This window comes from Benincasa hispida, chromosome 9 (assembly GCF_027475165.1).
Source record: "Benincasa hispida cultivar pf3 chromosome 9, pf3_genome.v1.1, whole genome shotgun sequence".
NCBI lineage: Eukaryota > Viridiplantae > Streptophyta > Magnoliopsida > Cucurbitales > Cucurbitaceae > Benincasa > Benincasa hispida.
Window position 1 is genome coordinate 39,881,232 of NC_143486.1, and position 15,396 is coordinate 39,896,627.

At 33.6% G+C, this 15,396-nt stretch overlaps 2 protein-coding genes across 2 annotated transcripts; both read left to right on the forward strand.

Moving 5' to 3' along the window:
• The first annotated feature begins 1,944 nt into the window (after positions 1-1,944).
• Positions 1,945-4,937, forward strand: LOC150033804 (serine/threonine-protein phosphatase 7 long form homolog). Its single transcript, XM_090317080.1, has 3 exons — positions 1,945-2,067; positions 3,161-3,262; positions 4,368-4,937. The coding sequence occupies exons 1-3, from the start codon at positions 1,945-1,947 to the stop codon at positions 4,935-4,937; spliced, it is 795 nt and encodes a 264-aa protein (XP_090173206.1).
• Positions 4,938-6,382: 1,445 nt separating this feature from the next.
• LOC120085242 (proteasome subunit beta type-7-A-like) lies at positions 6,383-10,873 on the forward strand. Its single transcript, XM_039041143.2, has 10 exons — positions 6,383-6,607; positions 7,144-7,306; positions 9,137-9,278; positions 9,370-9,466; positions 9,558-9,627; positions 9,704-9,808; positions 9,939-10,037; positions 10,137-10,224; positions 10,338-10,455; positions 10,691-10,873. The coding sequence occupies exons 2-9, from the start codon at positions 7,163-7,165 to the stop codon at positions 10,418-10,420; spliced, it is 828 nt and encodes a 275-aa protein (XP_038897071.1). The 5' UTR covers positions 6,383-6,607; positions 7,144-7,162; the 3' UTR covers positions 10,421-10,455; positions 10,691-10,873.
• The last annotated feature ends 4,523 nt before the right edge of the window (positions 10,874-15,396 follow it).

Genomic DNA, 15,396 nt, shown 5'->3' on the forward strand with positions numbered 1-15,396 from the left:
ACATGCCTTTTACATGAGTGTGTAGTTTCAATCTTCAAATTTCATATTAAAACCAATTAATCAAAATTTCCTAATTTAATTCTAAATTTCTAAATTCCAAATCTTTCAAATTCTCCACCTTCAATTATCAAATCTCATATCAAACTATGTCAAATATTATTTTATCAATTATCCCAATTATGGTTCCAAACATCAAATAGAAATTGCATGATATATAGCAATCACAAAATACTAAGTATCAAATAGCAATCAAATAGCAATCAATATCACTGATTGCTATTTGATTTTTATAATCAGAAAACAATCAAGCAACTATTAGTATCATTGACAATTTGATAATCATTATCATATAGGAATATATACATTGACAACCAGTATTAAATAGTAATCAGACAACCATCAAATAACAATTAGTATCATTGACATTAAAAAACATTCAATATCAAATAGTAGTCAAGCAACCATTAGATAGCAAATCAGTATAAGATAGCAATTAGATAATAATCAATATCAAACTGAATTCAAATAGTGACTAGACAACACTCATGTATCATTGACAATTAGTATATCATATAGTAATTAGATAACAATCATATACTAATAAATATCAAATGAAAATCGGATAGCAATCACGTAGAAATCTGACAAGAAACAATTACATTTAATTACCTAATCGATTTTCGTACCTCCATTTTCCTCTTTAATTCTTGATTTTTTTTAAAATAATGACAAAAATAGGGTTTGAGGGAAAGTATTCCCAAAAATAGGTTTTTAAATCGTGTACTCGATACACGATTAGCTTTAAATCGTGTACCGAGTACATGAGTACCTGGCCACCTGGCACGCACAGTCTGCCGTGACAGTCATGCATGTTTGACTGAGGATATCGTGTACCTGGTACATGATTACCCTAAGTCGTGTACCCGTACATGACTTCCTCGCCATTAAAATCGCCGCTCGCCCCTTCTTCTTCCTCACCGAGATGTTCCGCCTTCCATATTTCTCTGTCGATTTCGTATTCCCTCGCGATAACTTCGACCGTTTTCCTCCATTTTGCTTCCAAAATCTTGTTGATTTTCCTCACTGAGTCCTCCATTTCACCGAGTCCTCGATTTTCCTTATCGAAATTTTCCAAAATTCCGATTTTGGTCGATTTTCCTCACCTCCATTTGTTCCTCACTGAAATCTACCTTTTTGGCTGCCGATTTTTGCTCACTTATGTGGTAAAATTCTTTCTCTAGTTGTTTTTCAATATATTTTAAATTTAGAAATATATGTATGTTTGGGCTGATCTTATATTTATGTGGTAAATCTTAGATCTGTATATATGTTTTTAAATATATTTTAGGTATGTTTTTCAATAAAATTCTTTTGGTAAATCTTACATCTTATATTTTTTATTTGTTTGGGCTGATTTAAACTTAGAAATATATGTATGTTAGACTTAGAAATATATGAATTTGTTGGGTTGATATTATATGTATATGTTTGTAGATCTTAAATCTTAGATTTTATATTTTTTTTATTTGTTTGGATTGATTTAAACTTAGAAATATATGTATGTTAAACTTAGAAATATATGAATTTGTTAGGCTGATCTTATATGTATATGTTTGTAGATCTTGAATCTTAGATATTATATTTTTTTTATTTGTTTGGGCTGATTTAAACTTAGAAATATATATATGTTAAACTTAGAAATATATGAATTTGTTGGGTTGATCTTATTTGTTGGGCTGATCTTATAGCTATATGTTTGTAGATCTTAAATCTTAGATCTTATATTTTTTTATTTGTTTGGGCCGATTTAAATATATAGTTTATAACTATTAGATTTGGGCTTATTTAAATGTATAATATTTAGATTTAAACTTAAAAATTAGATTTTGTTGGGTTGACATATTAACCTATTTTTTGTCAACTATTGAAAAAATCATAATAAATATGTCGATGCGTCCTGAAGATTTAGTAATTCTTGAACTTGAAAATGATGGAAATAGTGACATTGACGTTGAAGTTGATGAATTATTTGGAAACGACAGTAATGGTGAACATGATCTTGAATTGGTACCATCAGAAATATTCACCCAAATATATTGGAAAATGACAAATCAACGGGTGAACTAGGGTCTACTTTGGAAGAAAGGAATGTAGGAGCCTGTAGTTAATACAAAAAGAAATGTTGTTTAAACTAAAGAAGATTTACAACTTGCCGTAAAAAAATATTGTGTGACAGAACACTAAGAAATTTTCGTAGTGGAATCAAATCAGGATTTTTGGTATGTTAAATGTAAATCATGGAGTGACGGTTGTGCTTGGAGGCTACAGACATGTCGGTGCAAAACTCATGGGATGTTCGAAATCACAAAACTTCAAGGAGAACACTCATGTTTGTTTTCAGAATTGACACAGGATCATTCACAGCTTGATTCAAATTTCATGAGTATTGAAATTCAAAATTTGGTTAGAGCTGATCCTGGAGTACCTGTGGTCCTACTCCAAGAAGCCATTAAAAAATAATATGGCTATAATGTCAATTATAGACGGGTGTGGCAAGCCAAGAGAAAAGCATTGATTGTTGTGTTTGGCGATTGGGAGAAATCATATTCGGAGCTTCCGTATTGGCTGAGTGTTGTTGTTCATTACAATCCAGGAACACGAACATATTGGTTTTCCTTACCTCTGATGTGCCAGATACGACTATTTTTGGATGAGTTTTTTGGTCTTTTGGTCTAGAAAGGTTCAACCATTGTAGGCCATTAATCCAGATTGATGGAACTCATCTCTATGGCAAGTATAAGGGAAAATTATTGACAGCCTTATCTATTGATGCAAACGAACATATATTTTTCCTTGCTTTTGCTATGAATATGTTACCCATATTTGCTTGATTTCTGATAGACACAAGGGCATTCTTGCTGCAATTAATAATGAAGAAATTGGTTGGAGTGAGCTCAGAGCATACCACCGATATTGTCTTCGCCATGTTTCCAGTAATTTCAATACAAAATACAAATCAAAGCAACTAAAAAATTTGGTGTTTAAGGTCAGAAATCAACACCAAAAGCGTAAGTTCATCCGATGCATGAAATAATTGAAACAATTGCACCTTAAATGTCTTGAATTTTTTTCAGACATTGACTTGGAAAAATGGATACAGTCACATGACGGTGGGTACCGCTATGAGTGGATGACAAGAAATGCAGCTGAATGCATGAACGATATTTTCAAAGGTGCTAGAATGTTAGCAATTACTTCTTTGGTTAGGCTAACATTCTATCTCACAATACTGTATTTTGAATGCCAGAGACAAGAAATCAGTGAAGCACTCGATCGTGGGGACATATATACAGAATATGCCCTAAAAAAACTGAAGAGGTGGGAAAAACGAGCATCTGCACATACGGTGACATCCATTGACAGGTAAAGTCAAACTTTTGAAGTATAAACTGGCATAAGTATGATTTCTTCCTATAAAGGACAACACATTCAAGTTTTAAGCTTGAAAGAAGGACATGTTCTTGTAATAAGTGACAATCATTCAAGATTCCATGCTCCCATGTAATTGCAGTTTGTAATTACATATGTATGACATACCTACCACTTATTGATGAATGCTACAAATTGTCCAATTTCAAGCGTTGTTATGAAGGCTGCTTCCATCCAATTCAACACCTAGATTATTAGTCAGAATTATCATTTACAAAAGTTCATCCAAATGCGGACTTAATAAGAGAACAAGGTCGGCCAAAAAGTACGTGCATTCATAATGAAATGGATTGGAGAGAAGCAAGCCAAAAAGTGTGATGTACAATTTGTAAAAGAGAAAGACATAACAGACGCACTTGTCCACACCGTACATTGGGTACTTCGTCGTCTTCGGGTCATTAGGTGTATTTTTTTTTACTTGTATATTTTATATACTTGTATTCTTTATGTATTTATTATTTTCATGTAATTGTATATTTCATGTATTTGTATTCTTTATATGTTTATATTTTTCATGTAATTGCAAGTTTTATGTACTTGTATTCTTTATGTACTTATAATTTTCATGTAATTGTATATTTTATGTACTTGTATTCTTTATGTATTTATAATGAATTTATGTAATAAATTTATGTTATGTAATTGTATTTTTTTATGTATCTTTTATGTCATGGATTTTATTATGTAATGTAATTTGAACTTTTTAGGTAATTGAGCCTAGTCCTTCTAATCCTGTATAATTGTTCCAAAAAAATGTGCATCGTTCACAGACAGTATGAGATAGTTCTTCCACTATAGTGTTGAGTTATCGGAGAAGGGAGGAACCTACACAACATATTATCCCATTTGATCATTGCATTATTCCATATGTTTAGCAGACAGGTTTTCTTAGGGTTGCACAAATTGGTTTCATCCAGCATGATTGTCATCTTATTACTGCTCTAGTTGAGTGCTGGAGACCAGAGACCCACACATTTTACCTGCTTTGTGGAGAATGTATGATTACGCTACAGGATGTTGCCATTCAATTTGAGTTACGAGTAGACGAGCAACCATTGACAGGTTCACTACAGTATGATTGGAAGAACATTTGTGAAGAGCTCTTAGGAATTCTATCAGAGGATCTGAAGGGATCAAGATTGAGTATCTCTTGGTTGGTGTCCCAGTTTCCAGAATTACCTCCCAATGCCGATGACATCAACATACATAGGTACGCACGAGCATACATCCTGCGGCTTATTGGAGGATTTTTATTTGCTGACAAGTCAAATACTCTGGTGTATCTCATGTTCCTCCCATTATTGTCTAATTTCGAGCACATTGGTATGTACTCGTGGGGTGGTGCATGTCTTGCATGGTTGTATAGAGAACTTTGTCGGGCTTCCAATGCACAAGTGTTGGAAATAGCGGGGCCACTGATACTATTACAAGTATGGGCTTATGATTGATTTCCAATTATAGTATCACAAGTCCAACTACAGGCCCCAGATCATCGTCCACTTAGTGCCAGGTATTATTTCATTTATATACTTATTTCGTTACCATTTTATGTAAGAATATAAATTAATTGTATTTTTTTTTATAATTTTAGATGGAGTGGTGTATTAGCTGTCTCTGAATAATCAGCAAATATGAATAATCAGCAAATATGTTGCTCGTGTGCATAAAAATATTCGACATGCTGATGCACAATCAGGTAGTAAATATGTATATAAATGAATATTAAAATATTTTATATGTATACTTATTATTTTTTTTTGTCAGGTTATTTGGATGCCATACACACAGATTTGGTCATCCTTACCTGATTATTGTTGTGATGGTGAAGACATCTGGTTGACCGTTGACCCTCTTATATGCTTTCATATAGTAAAGTGACATCATCCAGATCGTGTCCTAAGACAGTTCGGTCTGCGACAAACGATACCTTCGTTGTCCTATATACTCTCAACACTACACCGGATAGATTTAAAAGGTAAGCACGTATCCTACTGACATGGACAACATGATCGTTGTGCACCAACAGAATTAACAAATGGGCCAGCTGTAGCAGACGACTACTTTCCCTGTTACAATTCGATCACGAGGTGATTTATCACACCTCACGACGCTTACTATTACTGCATGATAAGAGATCTAAAATCAGACATTTTCCATATATATGATATGAATATTGTTTAATATTTATTTTTTTATTGTACAGAATAATTTTATCGGCAATGTTCAACAATATTCAGTGGAGAACAACTTACTAGAATTGGGTTCAATGTGTCAGCAAGCAAACATTGGTCAACGTAGAAGGTATTATTCAACAAACAAGACGACACAATGTTGCTGACACCGATCGAAAACGTATTCATCATAGACGACAGCGACAATAGGGCAAACCTAATTTATAGGAACATGAAGACAACCCAATGAGAGGTAAGGGCCGAGGGGTCATTTTTAAATCATACATTGTATCATTTTCAAATTGTAAATTAAAGAACTAATTGTAAATATTCTTTAATATCATGTTATTTTTTTTATATGAGTGCAAGATATTTTCATTATAGATTAAATATATAATTAAGTTTAATAATGAAGGTATTAAGTTTAATAATTAAATTTAACAATTAAAAAAAATAGTCTAACAAACTTTAAAAAAAGAAAAAAAATTATAAGCAAATCGTGGACCGGGTCCACGAGTTTGCTTGACCGGTCAACTAGTCAGCCGACGTGATGCTGACTGGATTAAACGGTACTCGTGTACCGTATACACGAGTATGCCACATGGAAGTTGTGTACCCGATATACAATTCCACTAGCCTATTTTTGTCAATAGTTTCTCAAAACACCTGAAATTGTTTCTCTCCAACCCTATTTTTTTGTAATTATTTATTAAGAAAACATTATTTAAAAAAAAGTCTTAATTCTTCGCTAATTGTGAACCCCCGGATTCCTTTCTTCTCCTCTTTTCTTTTCTTCTTTACTCTCCCGGCCAACACTCCGGCGTTCCTCAACCACCGACCAACGCTTCTCCATCTAAGTAACGAGCAACGGAGGCATTCGGTGACGGCGTCCCTCCTCGACGCTAGCATCAAATTCCGTCGGTGGCGGCAGTAGCTTCACAGCAAGGGTAATTTCCCTCTTCTCTCAACTGGTTCGCGATTATTTTTTTTATTTTTTTTTATTTGGGATTTAAGACGAGCCATCAATCTCAAAATTGAACACTCAATGTTCCAGTATTTGAGTCCAATCTCGAATGTTGTGTTTATGACTTATAAGCTCTGGGTTTTGTACTCCATTGGATTCTCCCTTCAGTTCGAATTTTACAAATCTGAGTCTTCCGGTTATTTTTGTCTTTGTCTTCAACTCTTTGATGTTGCCATTTTAATCTGCTTACTCTGGTTTATGAGTCGCAGCTGAATTTGAGATAATGCACTATTTTTTTTTTAGTTTTTAAAGTTGATATTCTATTGCTTGAAAATGTTAGATTTCTGAGGTTTTATTTCTGGGTGTAGCGACCCGTTAGTTTGATTCAGTATTAGGAACAATGATTTAGTTGGCTTCTTGACAGCATATTGTAAAAAGTTATGGGGGTGATTGATTGATTTTTCTCTCTCTGTTTATTTTCGATTTGAAAGCAGTTCATATTTTGTTTCGACTTTGTAGGTGCACTTGAAATTTAGCTATGTCTACCTCTGTAATTGATGTTCCTCCCAAGGGTGGGTTTAGTTTTGATCTCTGCAGAAGAAATGATATGCTTACAAAGAAGGGTCTTAAATCTCCGTCTTACCTTAAGACTGGAACTACCATTGTGGGTTTAATCTTCGAGGTAATCAGTTACATTTAGGGTGTTACATAGGTCAATCTTATTTTTCAATTGCCAAATGTTGTCTTTTCCAGCCATTAATATCGTAGAGATCCGTTGCCACCATTATCAATATTTGGAAATGTCTTACCTTTCTTTGTAATTTGAGTTCTCTTTTCTCTCTATTAGTTTCAGAAAATTGGCCTTTTTTAGTTTCCCTTAATTAGTCTTTCTACAATGAAGTCTGAGGTTGTGAATTGACATTGGTAAGCCTTGTAAGGAGCGATTTTCCATTGAAGAACTGCAAATGTAATTTAGGAGTGTATACGAAACTTGATTTATTTATGATGAGCACCTTTTTGCTTGTTGTATGATGAAGTTTCAGTAACCAATTATGGCATAATGCTAGTCGTTGTCTATGTTCAATTATAAATATACCACATCCAATGGGAAACTTTTAGAAGAGAAAATGGGAAGCAAAGCCAGCTTGAGTTACTAGCATTGGGAGTTCAAGTTATGCTATTGGTATAGTAAGACTGCCCCCAGTGCTCATATATATTTTACCTTTTGGGTAAGATATGGAGCTTTCATTAAAAGAATTGGAAAGAATATACAAGGACATAGAAAAATATATATATATATATATATAAAAAAGCTCATTCACTAACACCAAAGATATCGAACCGATTAGCAACCCCAAAGCATATGATTAAGGTCCTCTTGTTGCCTTCAAAGATTGCTTGTGCAACACAACATAATATTGTCTTTGAACGTGATCCATGGTATTGATACTCCCATGTAAAACTACCAAGTACCACTCAAAGAATTTGACCTTTGGGTTTTTAACTTTCCAGAGAAAGGAGAAAGCAGAATCAGCTTGGGATGGAAAGGGGTAGATAAATTGTGGAGAAATTAATTGCTAGACAAATTTGGATTGGGGGTCCAAATCCTAACCTCCTTCTCCTTAGGTAGGGCTGCTAGTCTTAAAGGAGGGAAAGAAGTACCACCCTTTTTGTTGTCTCTCATTTGGAAAAATGATGACGAAAACCTGTGGAGATTGAATAAGAAGGGAAAAATTAAACACATTATGCAAACCACTTATTGGCGAGATAGTATAACTGCCAAACAATGCACAATGGGGCTTATCATTCACCCATCAATCCTTCCAGAAGTATACCTTTGAGCCATCCCCAATGGAACAAGTTATAAGCTGAGAAAAGAAAAGAAATTTAGAGGTAATAACTTCCAAAAGATTTCAATTTTCTACTAGTGTAGTGTTCTTAGACCCACCACCTGAAACCCACTTAGATGAGTGTGGTTCATATCTACTCACAATAACTGTGTTCTTCAAAGCATTGTGCTCCATGAAGAACTGACACAACCATTTTGCCAGAAGAGCTTCATTATGTAATCTCAAGCAAATCCCAGATCCTTCTAGTCCCACCAGTTCACCATCACCTCCCACTTAACTAAATGGGGACCGTTTTTCCTCATTGAGCTCTTCCCACTAGAAATTTCTCATCACTCTTCCAATATCTCCTAATGCCTATATATCGAAGCCTAGCAGATCTGTTTTATATGGAAAAATAAAAAGCTATTGGGGAAAAGTCTTAATGGTACTAAAATTGCTAACTTCTGGTTGCATTGTCTGAAGAAATTATTTAAGCATTCACCTTCTTGATAATGTACATCATTTTTTAGAAGATGACTGAATTGAATAGTCAGGTCAAATTAGTTAGTAAATGTAACACTTGTCCCTGCATGGTTTCTTGTTTTCAATTATGTTATTATGCACCGAAGCTTCTTTAGTAAATTCAAAATAATGTTGTATTTTTTCTTCCTGGTTTGCTTCAGGATGGTGTTATTCTTGGGGCAGATACACGTGCTACCGAAGGCCCTATTGTTGCTGACAAAAACTGTGAGAAAATTCATTACATGGCACCAAACATTTATTGTTGTGGAGCAGGAACTGCGGCTGATACAGAGGCAGTAACAGGTAATTGGTGACATCTTGCTACTACATGTTAAAATTCGTCAATATTGTTTCTCAGACAGAACTAATTCTATTATTCTTGCAATATTTTAAGACATGGTTAGCTCCCAATTGCAATTGCATCGTTACCACACTGGTCGAGAATCAAGAGTTGTTACCGCACTGACCCTTCTCAAGAAACACCTTTTTGGGTAGCCTTTTTTGTCTATTTGGGATTTTTTCCATATCTCTCATCTATCTGTAGCATGAGATTTAAGTCTTCCCATCCATTGTCTTCTCCAGTTATCGAGGTTATGTTTCAGCCGCTTTGGTGCTTGGTGGGGTTGATGTTACTGGACCTCATTTACATACTGTGAGTTTTGTCCTGGAAAACAAACAATTTTGGGTTTCATAAATTGCGTTCTTTTAATGCTATACTTCATCTGCAGATCTATCCTCATGGATCCACTGATACCTTGCCATTTGCTACAATGGGATCGGGTTCTCTAGCTGCCATGGCTGTATTTGAATCGAAGTACAAAGAAGGCCTGACTGTAAGTTCATGTCTCGTGGTTATATAGATACAGATGAATTTAGCAACATGGTGTATCTTAGTTGTGGCAATCATTCTTTCCTTTTTTATCTGGCATGGTGATTGGTGGGATTTTTATTTCCTTGTTGCAGAGGGATGAAGGGATTCGACTTGTAACTGAGGCGATATGTTCTGGTATATTTAATGATTTGGGGAGTGGAAGTAACGTTGATGTTTGTGTTATAACCAAGGTTTGTGATCTTAAGGTTTCTCGATCTCCTTGAAGATAGTAGGGAAGCATCCAAAAAGTATGTGAGATTATTGTATGTTTATTTCTTTGGGTGTTGCAGGGTCAAAAGGATTATTTAAGAAACCACCTCTTGCCGAATCCTCGAACGTATGTCAGTTCGAGGGGTTATTCCTTCCCCAAGAAAACGGGTTAATCACTTGTTTACTCTACTCTTCCGCATACTTTCATGTTTGGTTTCTCTTTCCATATCCCCTACTTTACCCATTGCTCTACTGATGACTCTCGCTTTCTTTAACTGCAGAGGTTCTGCTGACAAAGATTATGCCATTGAAGGAAAAGGTGGAAATAATCGAAGGAGGCGATGCTATGGAGGAGTCAGAATGATGAAAACACCGTTGCAATTCCTGGGGAATTTCAAAGTATGGTCTTTTTCCCCTCTTTCCTCGAGTGGATATTACTAGAAACTTCAGTTTGGCCTTGAGTTCATGTTGTCAATGACTTGATTTAAACTTTATCAATTTTTCCAGTCCAAGAGGGCAGTTAGATAGAGCCAGTTGTTTGTTCAAGTCAACTTCTTTAGAATTTGACAACTTTGCTTTGTATGATCTTGAGTATCTTTTACATTTAAATGAATATGTTTCTTCTTTGGGAAAGGTGCAACTCTAAACCCTGGCCAAAGCGTGAGGGAAGAACAAGGTACAATCTTGGTGAAAAAATATGACATTTCACAGCCACATTAGATCCATTTTTGTTGAAACTTCAAAGGCAGTTTTCTTCTCCACCTTGATGTTGGTAAAAACAATTGCTTCACATTATATCTAAACTTTTTTTTAATAATTTTTTTTATCATAGTTTAAGTGTATGTGTATGAGCGATTTTAACAAAAATGATTTGCCTATAAGTGATTTATTATAATTGGTTTTCATAAAATCATTTAAAAGTTTTGATCTCCCCTCTTGAAAGTAATTTCCATACAATTAAAAGATGATCTTAAATGATTTGGTGCATGTTTGGAAGTGGTTTTAAAATCGTCAAAATTACTTGTCATTTTCAAAAACATTCAGAAAATGCTCAAATTAATTTAATATTAAATTTTATATTTTTGAATGTAATTTCCAAACCATCACAATTAGTTTTGAAGAATTGAAAACATGTTTTATTATAAAAATGACAAAAGTGATTTTAAACAAACTTTCAAACATGTTTTTAAGTGATTTAGATAAACATTTTCAGCTCTAATGATTTAATTATAATTATTTTTTAAAGCATTTGATTATGAATTATTATGTATAAAATTTACTTCTCATTTCTCGAATTCACCGCAAACAAAATAGGCTTATAAGTTTTATTTTTTTTAATCTTAAAACTATTTTTTTAAACATTAACATCATGTTTTTTTTTTTTCTTTAAAGTTAATGTTAAAGGCAAAAAAATGAGCATTAGTAAAATTTTAGGGACAAAAGTGTGAAGTTTTGAAATTTAGAGATGAAATGAAATTTAATTATCAAACACAGAGTTAAATGTGTAATACATTTGAAACTTAATTATCAAATAGAAGTTAGACTCAAAATTTAAAGACCAATTCGATTATTTTTTTTGAATGTTTTGATCGTCACCAATCATCTTGTGCTTGATTTTATTGGCATTCAGAAAGTTGTAACTTCTATACTTCAAAAGACTTAGAATGGTGTCACTGATTTGTCCAATATGGTAAGTTGGGGCCTTTTTTTTTCATGGAAATATTTTTGGAAAGTTGGAGTATATAACAATATTTGAGGTTGCATTTGGAAATATGACAAAAATTGAAATTCTTCAGATTTTTAGCAAACCTGCTACCTTGCACGTGCATCATCTTTCTTGTATTCCGTTATTACACTCAATTGGGTTATCAATATGTTCACATCACCATTTATATATACAGTGTAATTATATATTGGAATTCAAAGTTTCAAACATCTTTTTGAATGTATCTTCTTTCTATCTAGATTCCCTCCTTGTTCTACCATGTCTCTCTATTTTTTTTTTTCATTCTTTAGCTTTGGTGGTCTTTTTGAACTAAAAGCTTCAATTTCTACGTTTCATGCTAATTGACATTGTTTATTGCACTAAAATCGAGTATATCTCAATTGATATACGCATGTGTTACTAACCATGGGGTCAGTGGCTTGAATTGAATCTTCTAACTTGATTTGGCTCAATCGTATGTCATGAGATAGGTATTTTGGCTCCATCGATGTTTGGGTGATGTATTAGCCAGGTCAATAGTATAACAAGATCTTGTAGAAGGTATAAGTAGAGTGTGTTTGGGTTGACAGATTTTTAAATATAACACAATTATTGTTTATTCTTTTTTAATGTTTGGGTCTTGGGGAAACATTTTTTTTTAGAATTGGGGATATTTTTGCCCTTCCATAACTATTAATTGATAAATAAATAAATCGATTTTTTTCATTTTTCTAATTTACCTTTTTTTTTTGCTATATTAACAAATGAAACTTTTAAATTGGTTATTTCCCAATAGTTGTCTTTAAATTTCAAAATAGTCTGTCAGTGTGTATCAATATCTATAATTGATAGTTCTAAAATTTTACTATATTTTGTAAGTATTTTGATTCACTTCTCTATATTTTAAAACAGCCCTTGGCCTATAAATTTTCAATTTTGTGGCTATATCTTTAAAAATTAGAAACATTTTAGATACAAAATTAAAAGGCTGGAAACTTATTATACACAATTGAAAAAGTTTATCGATTAAAATTATACTTTAACTTCTTAATTTTATTGGAGAAAATATCTTTTTGGTCTTTAAATTTTAAAATAGTTGTCATTTAGCGCCCAAGTTTCAAAGCTTATACTTTTATACCTAATTTTTCACTAGATACTCGCTTTTAGATTGCAGTCTTAATTTTTTTTTATTATTATTATTTTAACAATACATGGAGTGAAGGAGTCAAACTCCTCTCATTAAGGTTGAAAGCACAAGTCTTATGCACTTAAAAAAAGCTCTCCTTTGATGACCGGAGAGTTTGATCTCACTAGTTAATATTTTCTTTAAATAGATTTCAAAATAACTTGTAACAGTCCACACACTATAAATACATTATTGTCTCTCTATTATGTACATGATGAAAAATCTAAAAGAAAATCTGTAAAGGAATACTTATCATCTTGTAGCTCTTAATAAAGGAAATCAACTCCACTTTCCGTGGATGTAGGCATTTTTTGGTCAAACCATGTATATCATAGTGTTCATCTTCTTCTTCTCCTTCTTCTTCATCGATTGCATACTACAAATCTTCAGCCTTTACCTTGCAATATTCATAAGAAATGAAAAGAGAGTTAGAGAGAGCTGAGAGAATTTTTCAGATCTCGGTTTAGAGTGAGAGAAGAGTTTTTACGAAATTCATTTCTCTTCTGATTGTCTTACTTGCTCGACAAAAGAGGAAAGGGTTTCCCTCACACGTGTTCTTCATTCAGCACACCAACGTGGTCTTCTCTATACCTTTCATTTCACCAACCTCATTTTGGATCAGATTTCTCCAAAAACGTTTTAGGCCCAAAATTGAAATCAATAGCCGAACAAAGTGGTATTAGAGCACAAGACTATAAAAAAAAGTAATTCTTGGAGAATCAAGATTCAAGTTTCAATTAAGCCATGATAGTAGCAAGGTTTGAAGTGGAGAAATTCGATGGAAATGATGATTTTGGCTTGTAGAAAGCCAAAATTAGAGCCATCCTTGGCCAATAGAAGGCTCACAAAGCCTTTCTTGATCCATCTATTCTACCGAATATAGTCACAGCTCAAGAAAAAGAAGATTGGAAATTAGTAGTCTATGGTACTCTTGTCCTAAATCTTAGTAACAATGTTTTGAGGCAAGTCCTTGATCAAGAGACAACCTACAAGATTTGGACAAAGTTGAAAGAATTAGATGCCACCAAGGATCTTCCAAATAAGATGTACCTAAGGGAGAAGTTTTTCACATTCAAAATGGACTCATTAAAGTCAATTTCAGACAACATTGATGAATTTAAGAAGATTGTTTCCGAATTTAAGAATCTAGGGGAGAAATTGAGTGATGAAAATGAAACCTATGTACTTTTTAACTCCTTACCAGATTCCTACAAAGAAATAAAGAATACTTTGAAGTATGGAAGGGACTCCATAACCAAAGAAGCCATTATCACAGCCTTGAGAACTAAGGAACTTTAGCTACAATCTGTGAAAAAGAAACAACTAAGTGGTGAAGGGCTGTTTGTGAAAGGTAATTCCAAGCCTAATCACTCTAAAGGAGGAAAACAACAACACCAAGCCTAAACAGAAGATGAAATTTAAGTATTGCAAGATAAATGGCCACCTGATCAAGGATTGTGTCATCCTTAAGAGAAAGAATTAAGAGAAAGAGAAAGAAGCTAAAGACAAACAGCCTGAAGCCTCAATTGTAGAAGGTGCCTATGTTTACTTTAATGCACTAGCTTCAACACAAGACAAGGTCAATCATGTAAATACCCTTGGGAAACATGATTGGGTCTTGGGCTCCGGATGCACCGATCATATGATCCATATGAGACCTTGGTTCAATACCTACAAGGAGATTGATGGAGAAATGGTTTACATAGGCAATAACCAAGCTTGCAAAATTGAAGGGATTGGATTAGCATCATTGAAGTTGAGAGATGAGACTGTGAAATTCCCTAGAAATGTCAGACATGTACCACTTCTTAAGAGAAAACTGATCTCTTTGGGAATGCTAGATGAACTTGGGTGTGAATAAAAAGGAAATGGGGGAACTCTTGAAGTTCTTAGAGATTCTAAGGTGGTCCTAGTTGAAGAAAAGGTCAATGACTTATCTGTGGCCAGAGAAGTTCAAATGATGACAAGGGTTTATGCAATAACTTCGAATGAGTTAATAGAGGCATAAGAGACTATCTCACATTAGTGCTAAAGTGTTGGAGATTCTATCTAAACAGGCCATTCTACCTAAAGGGATTTATGATTAGCTTACATTTTGTGAGCATTGTGTTTTGGGCAAGGCTACAAGACACAGTTTTATTAAGGCACAACATTCAACCAAATCCATCTTAAACTACATAGACTCTGATCTTTGGGGACCAGCCCTAATTCCAAGCCAAGTAGCTCAAGGTATTTACTTTTCTTTACTGATGACTTCTCAAATCAAAAGATCAAGTTTTTTGATAAATTCAAAGAATGAAAACTCATGATAAAAAAAAAAAAAAAAAAAAAACCAAACCTCTAAGGAAATTAAATACCTAAAGACAGATAATGGGCTAGAATTTTGTAGTGAGGAGTTTAACACATTTTTTAGAGAGAATGAGATTACTAGACAAAAGATAGTTAAGTT

Bases quoted from the DNA above. Each gene is read 5' to 3' on its own strand.
- LOC150033804 (XM_090317080.1), top strand. From the start codon at position 1,945: ATGTCGATGCGTCCTGAAGATTTAGTAATTCTTGAACTTGAAAATGAT. The intron at 2,068-3,160 runs GTACCATCAGAA...AAATGGATACAG, and splicing joins GTGAACATGATCTTGAATTG to TCACATGACGGTGGGTACCG. The intron at 3,263-4,367 runs GTTAGGCTAACA...TATGTTTAGCAG, and splicing joins TGTTAGCAATTACTTCTTTG to ACAGGTTTTCTTAGGGTTGC.
- LOC120085242 (XM_039041143.2), top strand. From the start codon at position 7,163: ATGTCTACCTCTGTAATTGATGTTCCTCCCAAGGGTGGGTTTAGTTTT. The intron at 9,279-9,369 runs GTAATTGGTGAC...CAATATTTTAAG, and splicing joins TGATACAGAGGCAGTAACAG to ACATGGTTAGCTCCCAATTG. The intron at 9,467-9,557 runs GTAGCCTTTTTT...TGTCTTCTCCAG, and splicing joins CTCAAGAAACACCTTTTTGG to TTATCGAGGTTATGTTTCAG.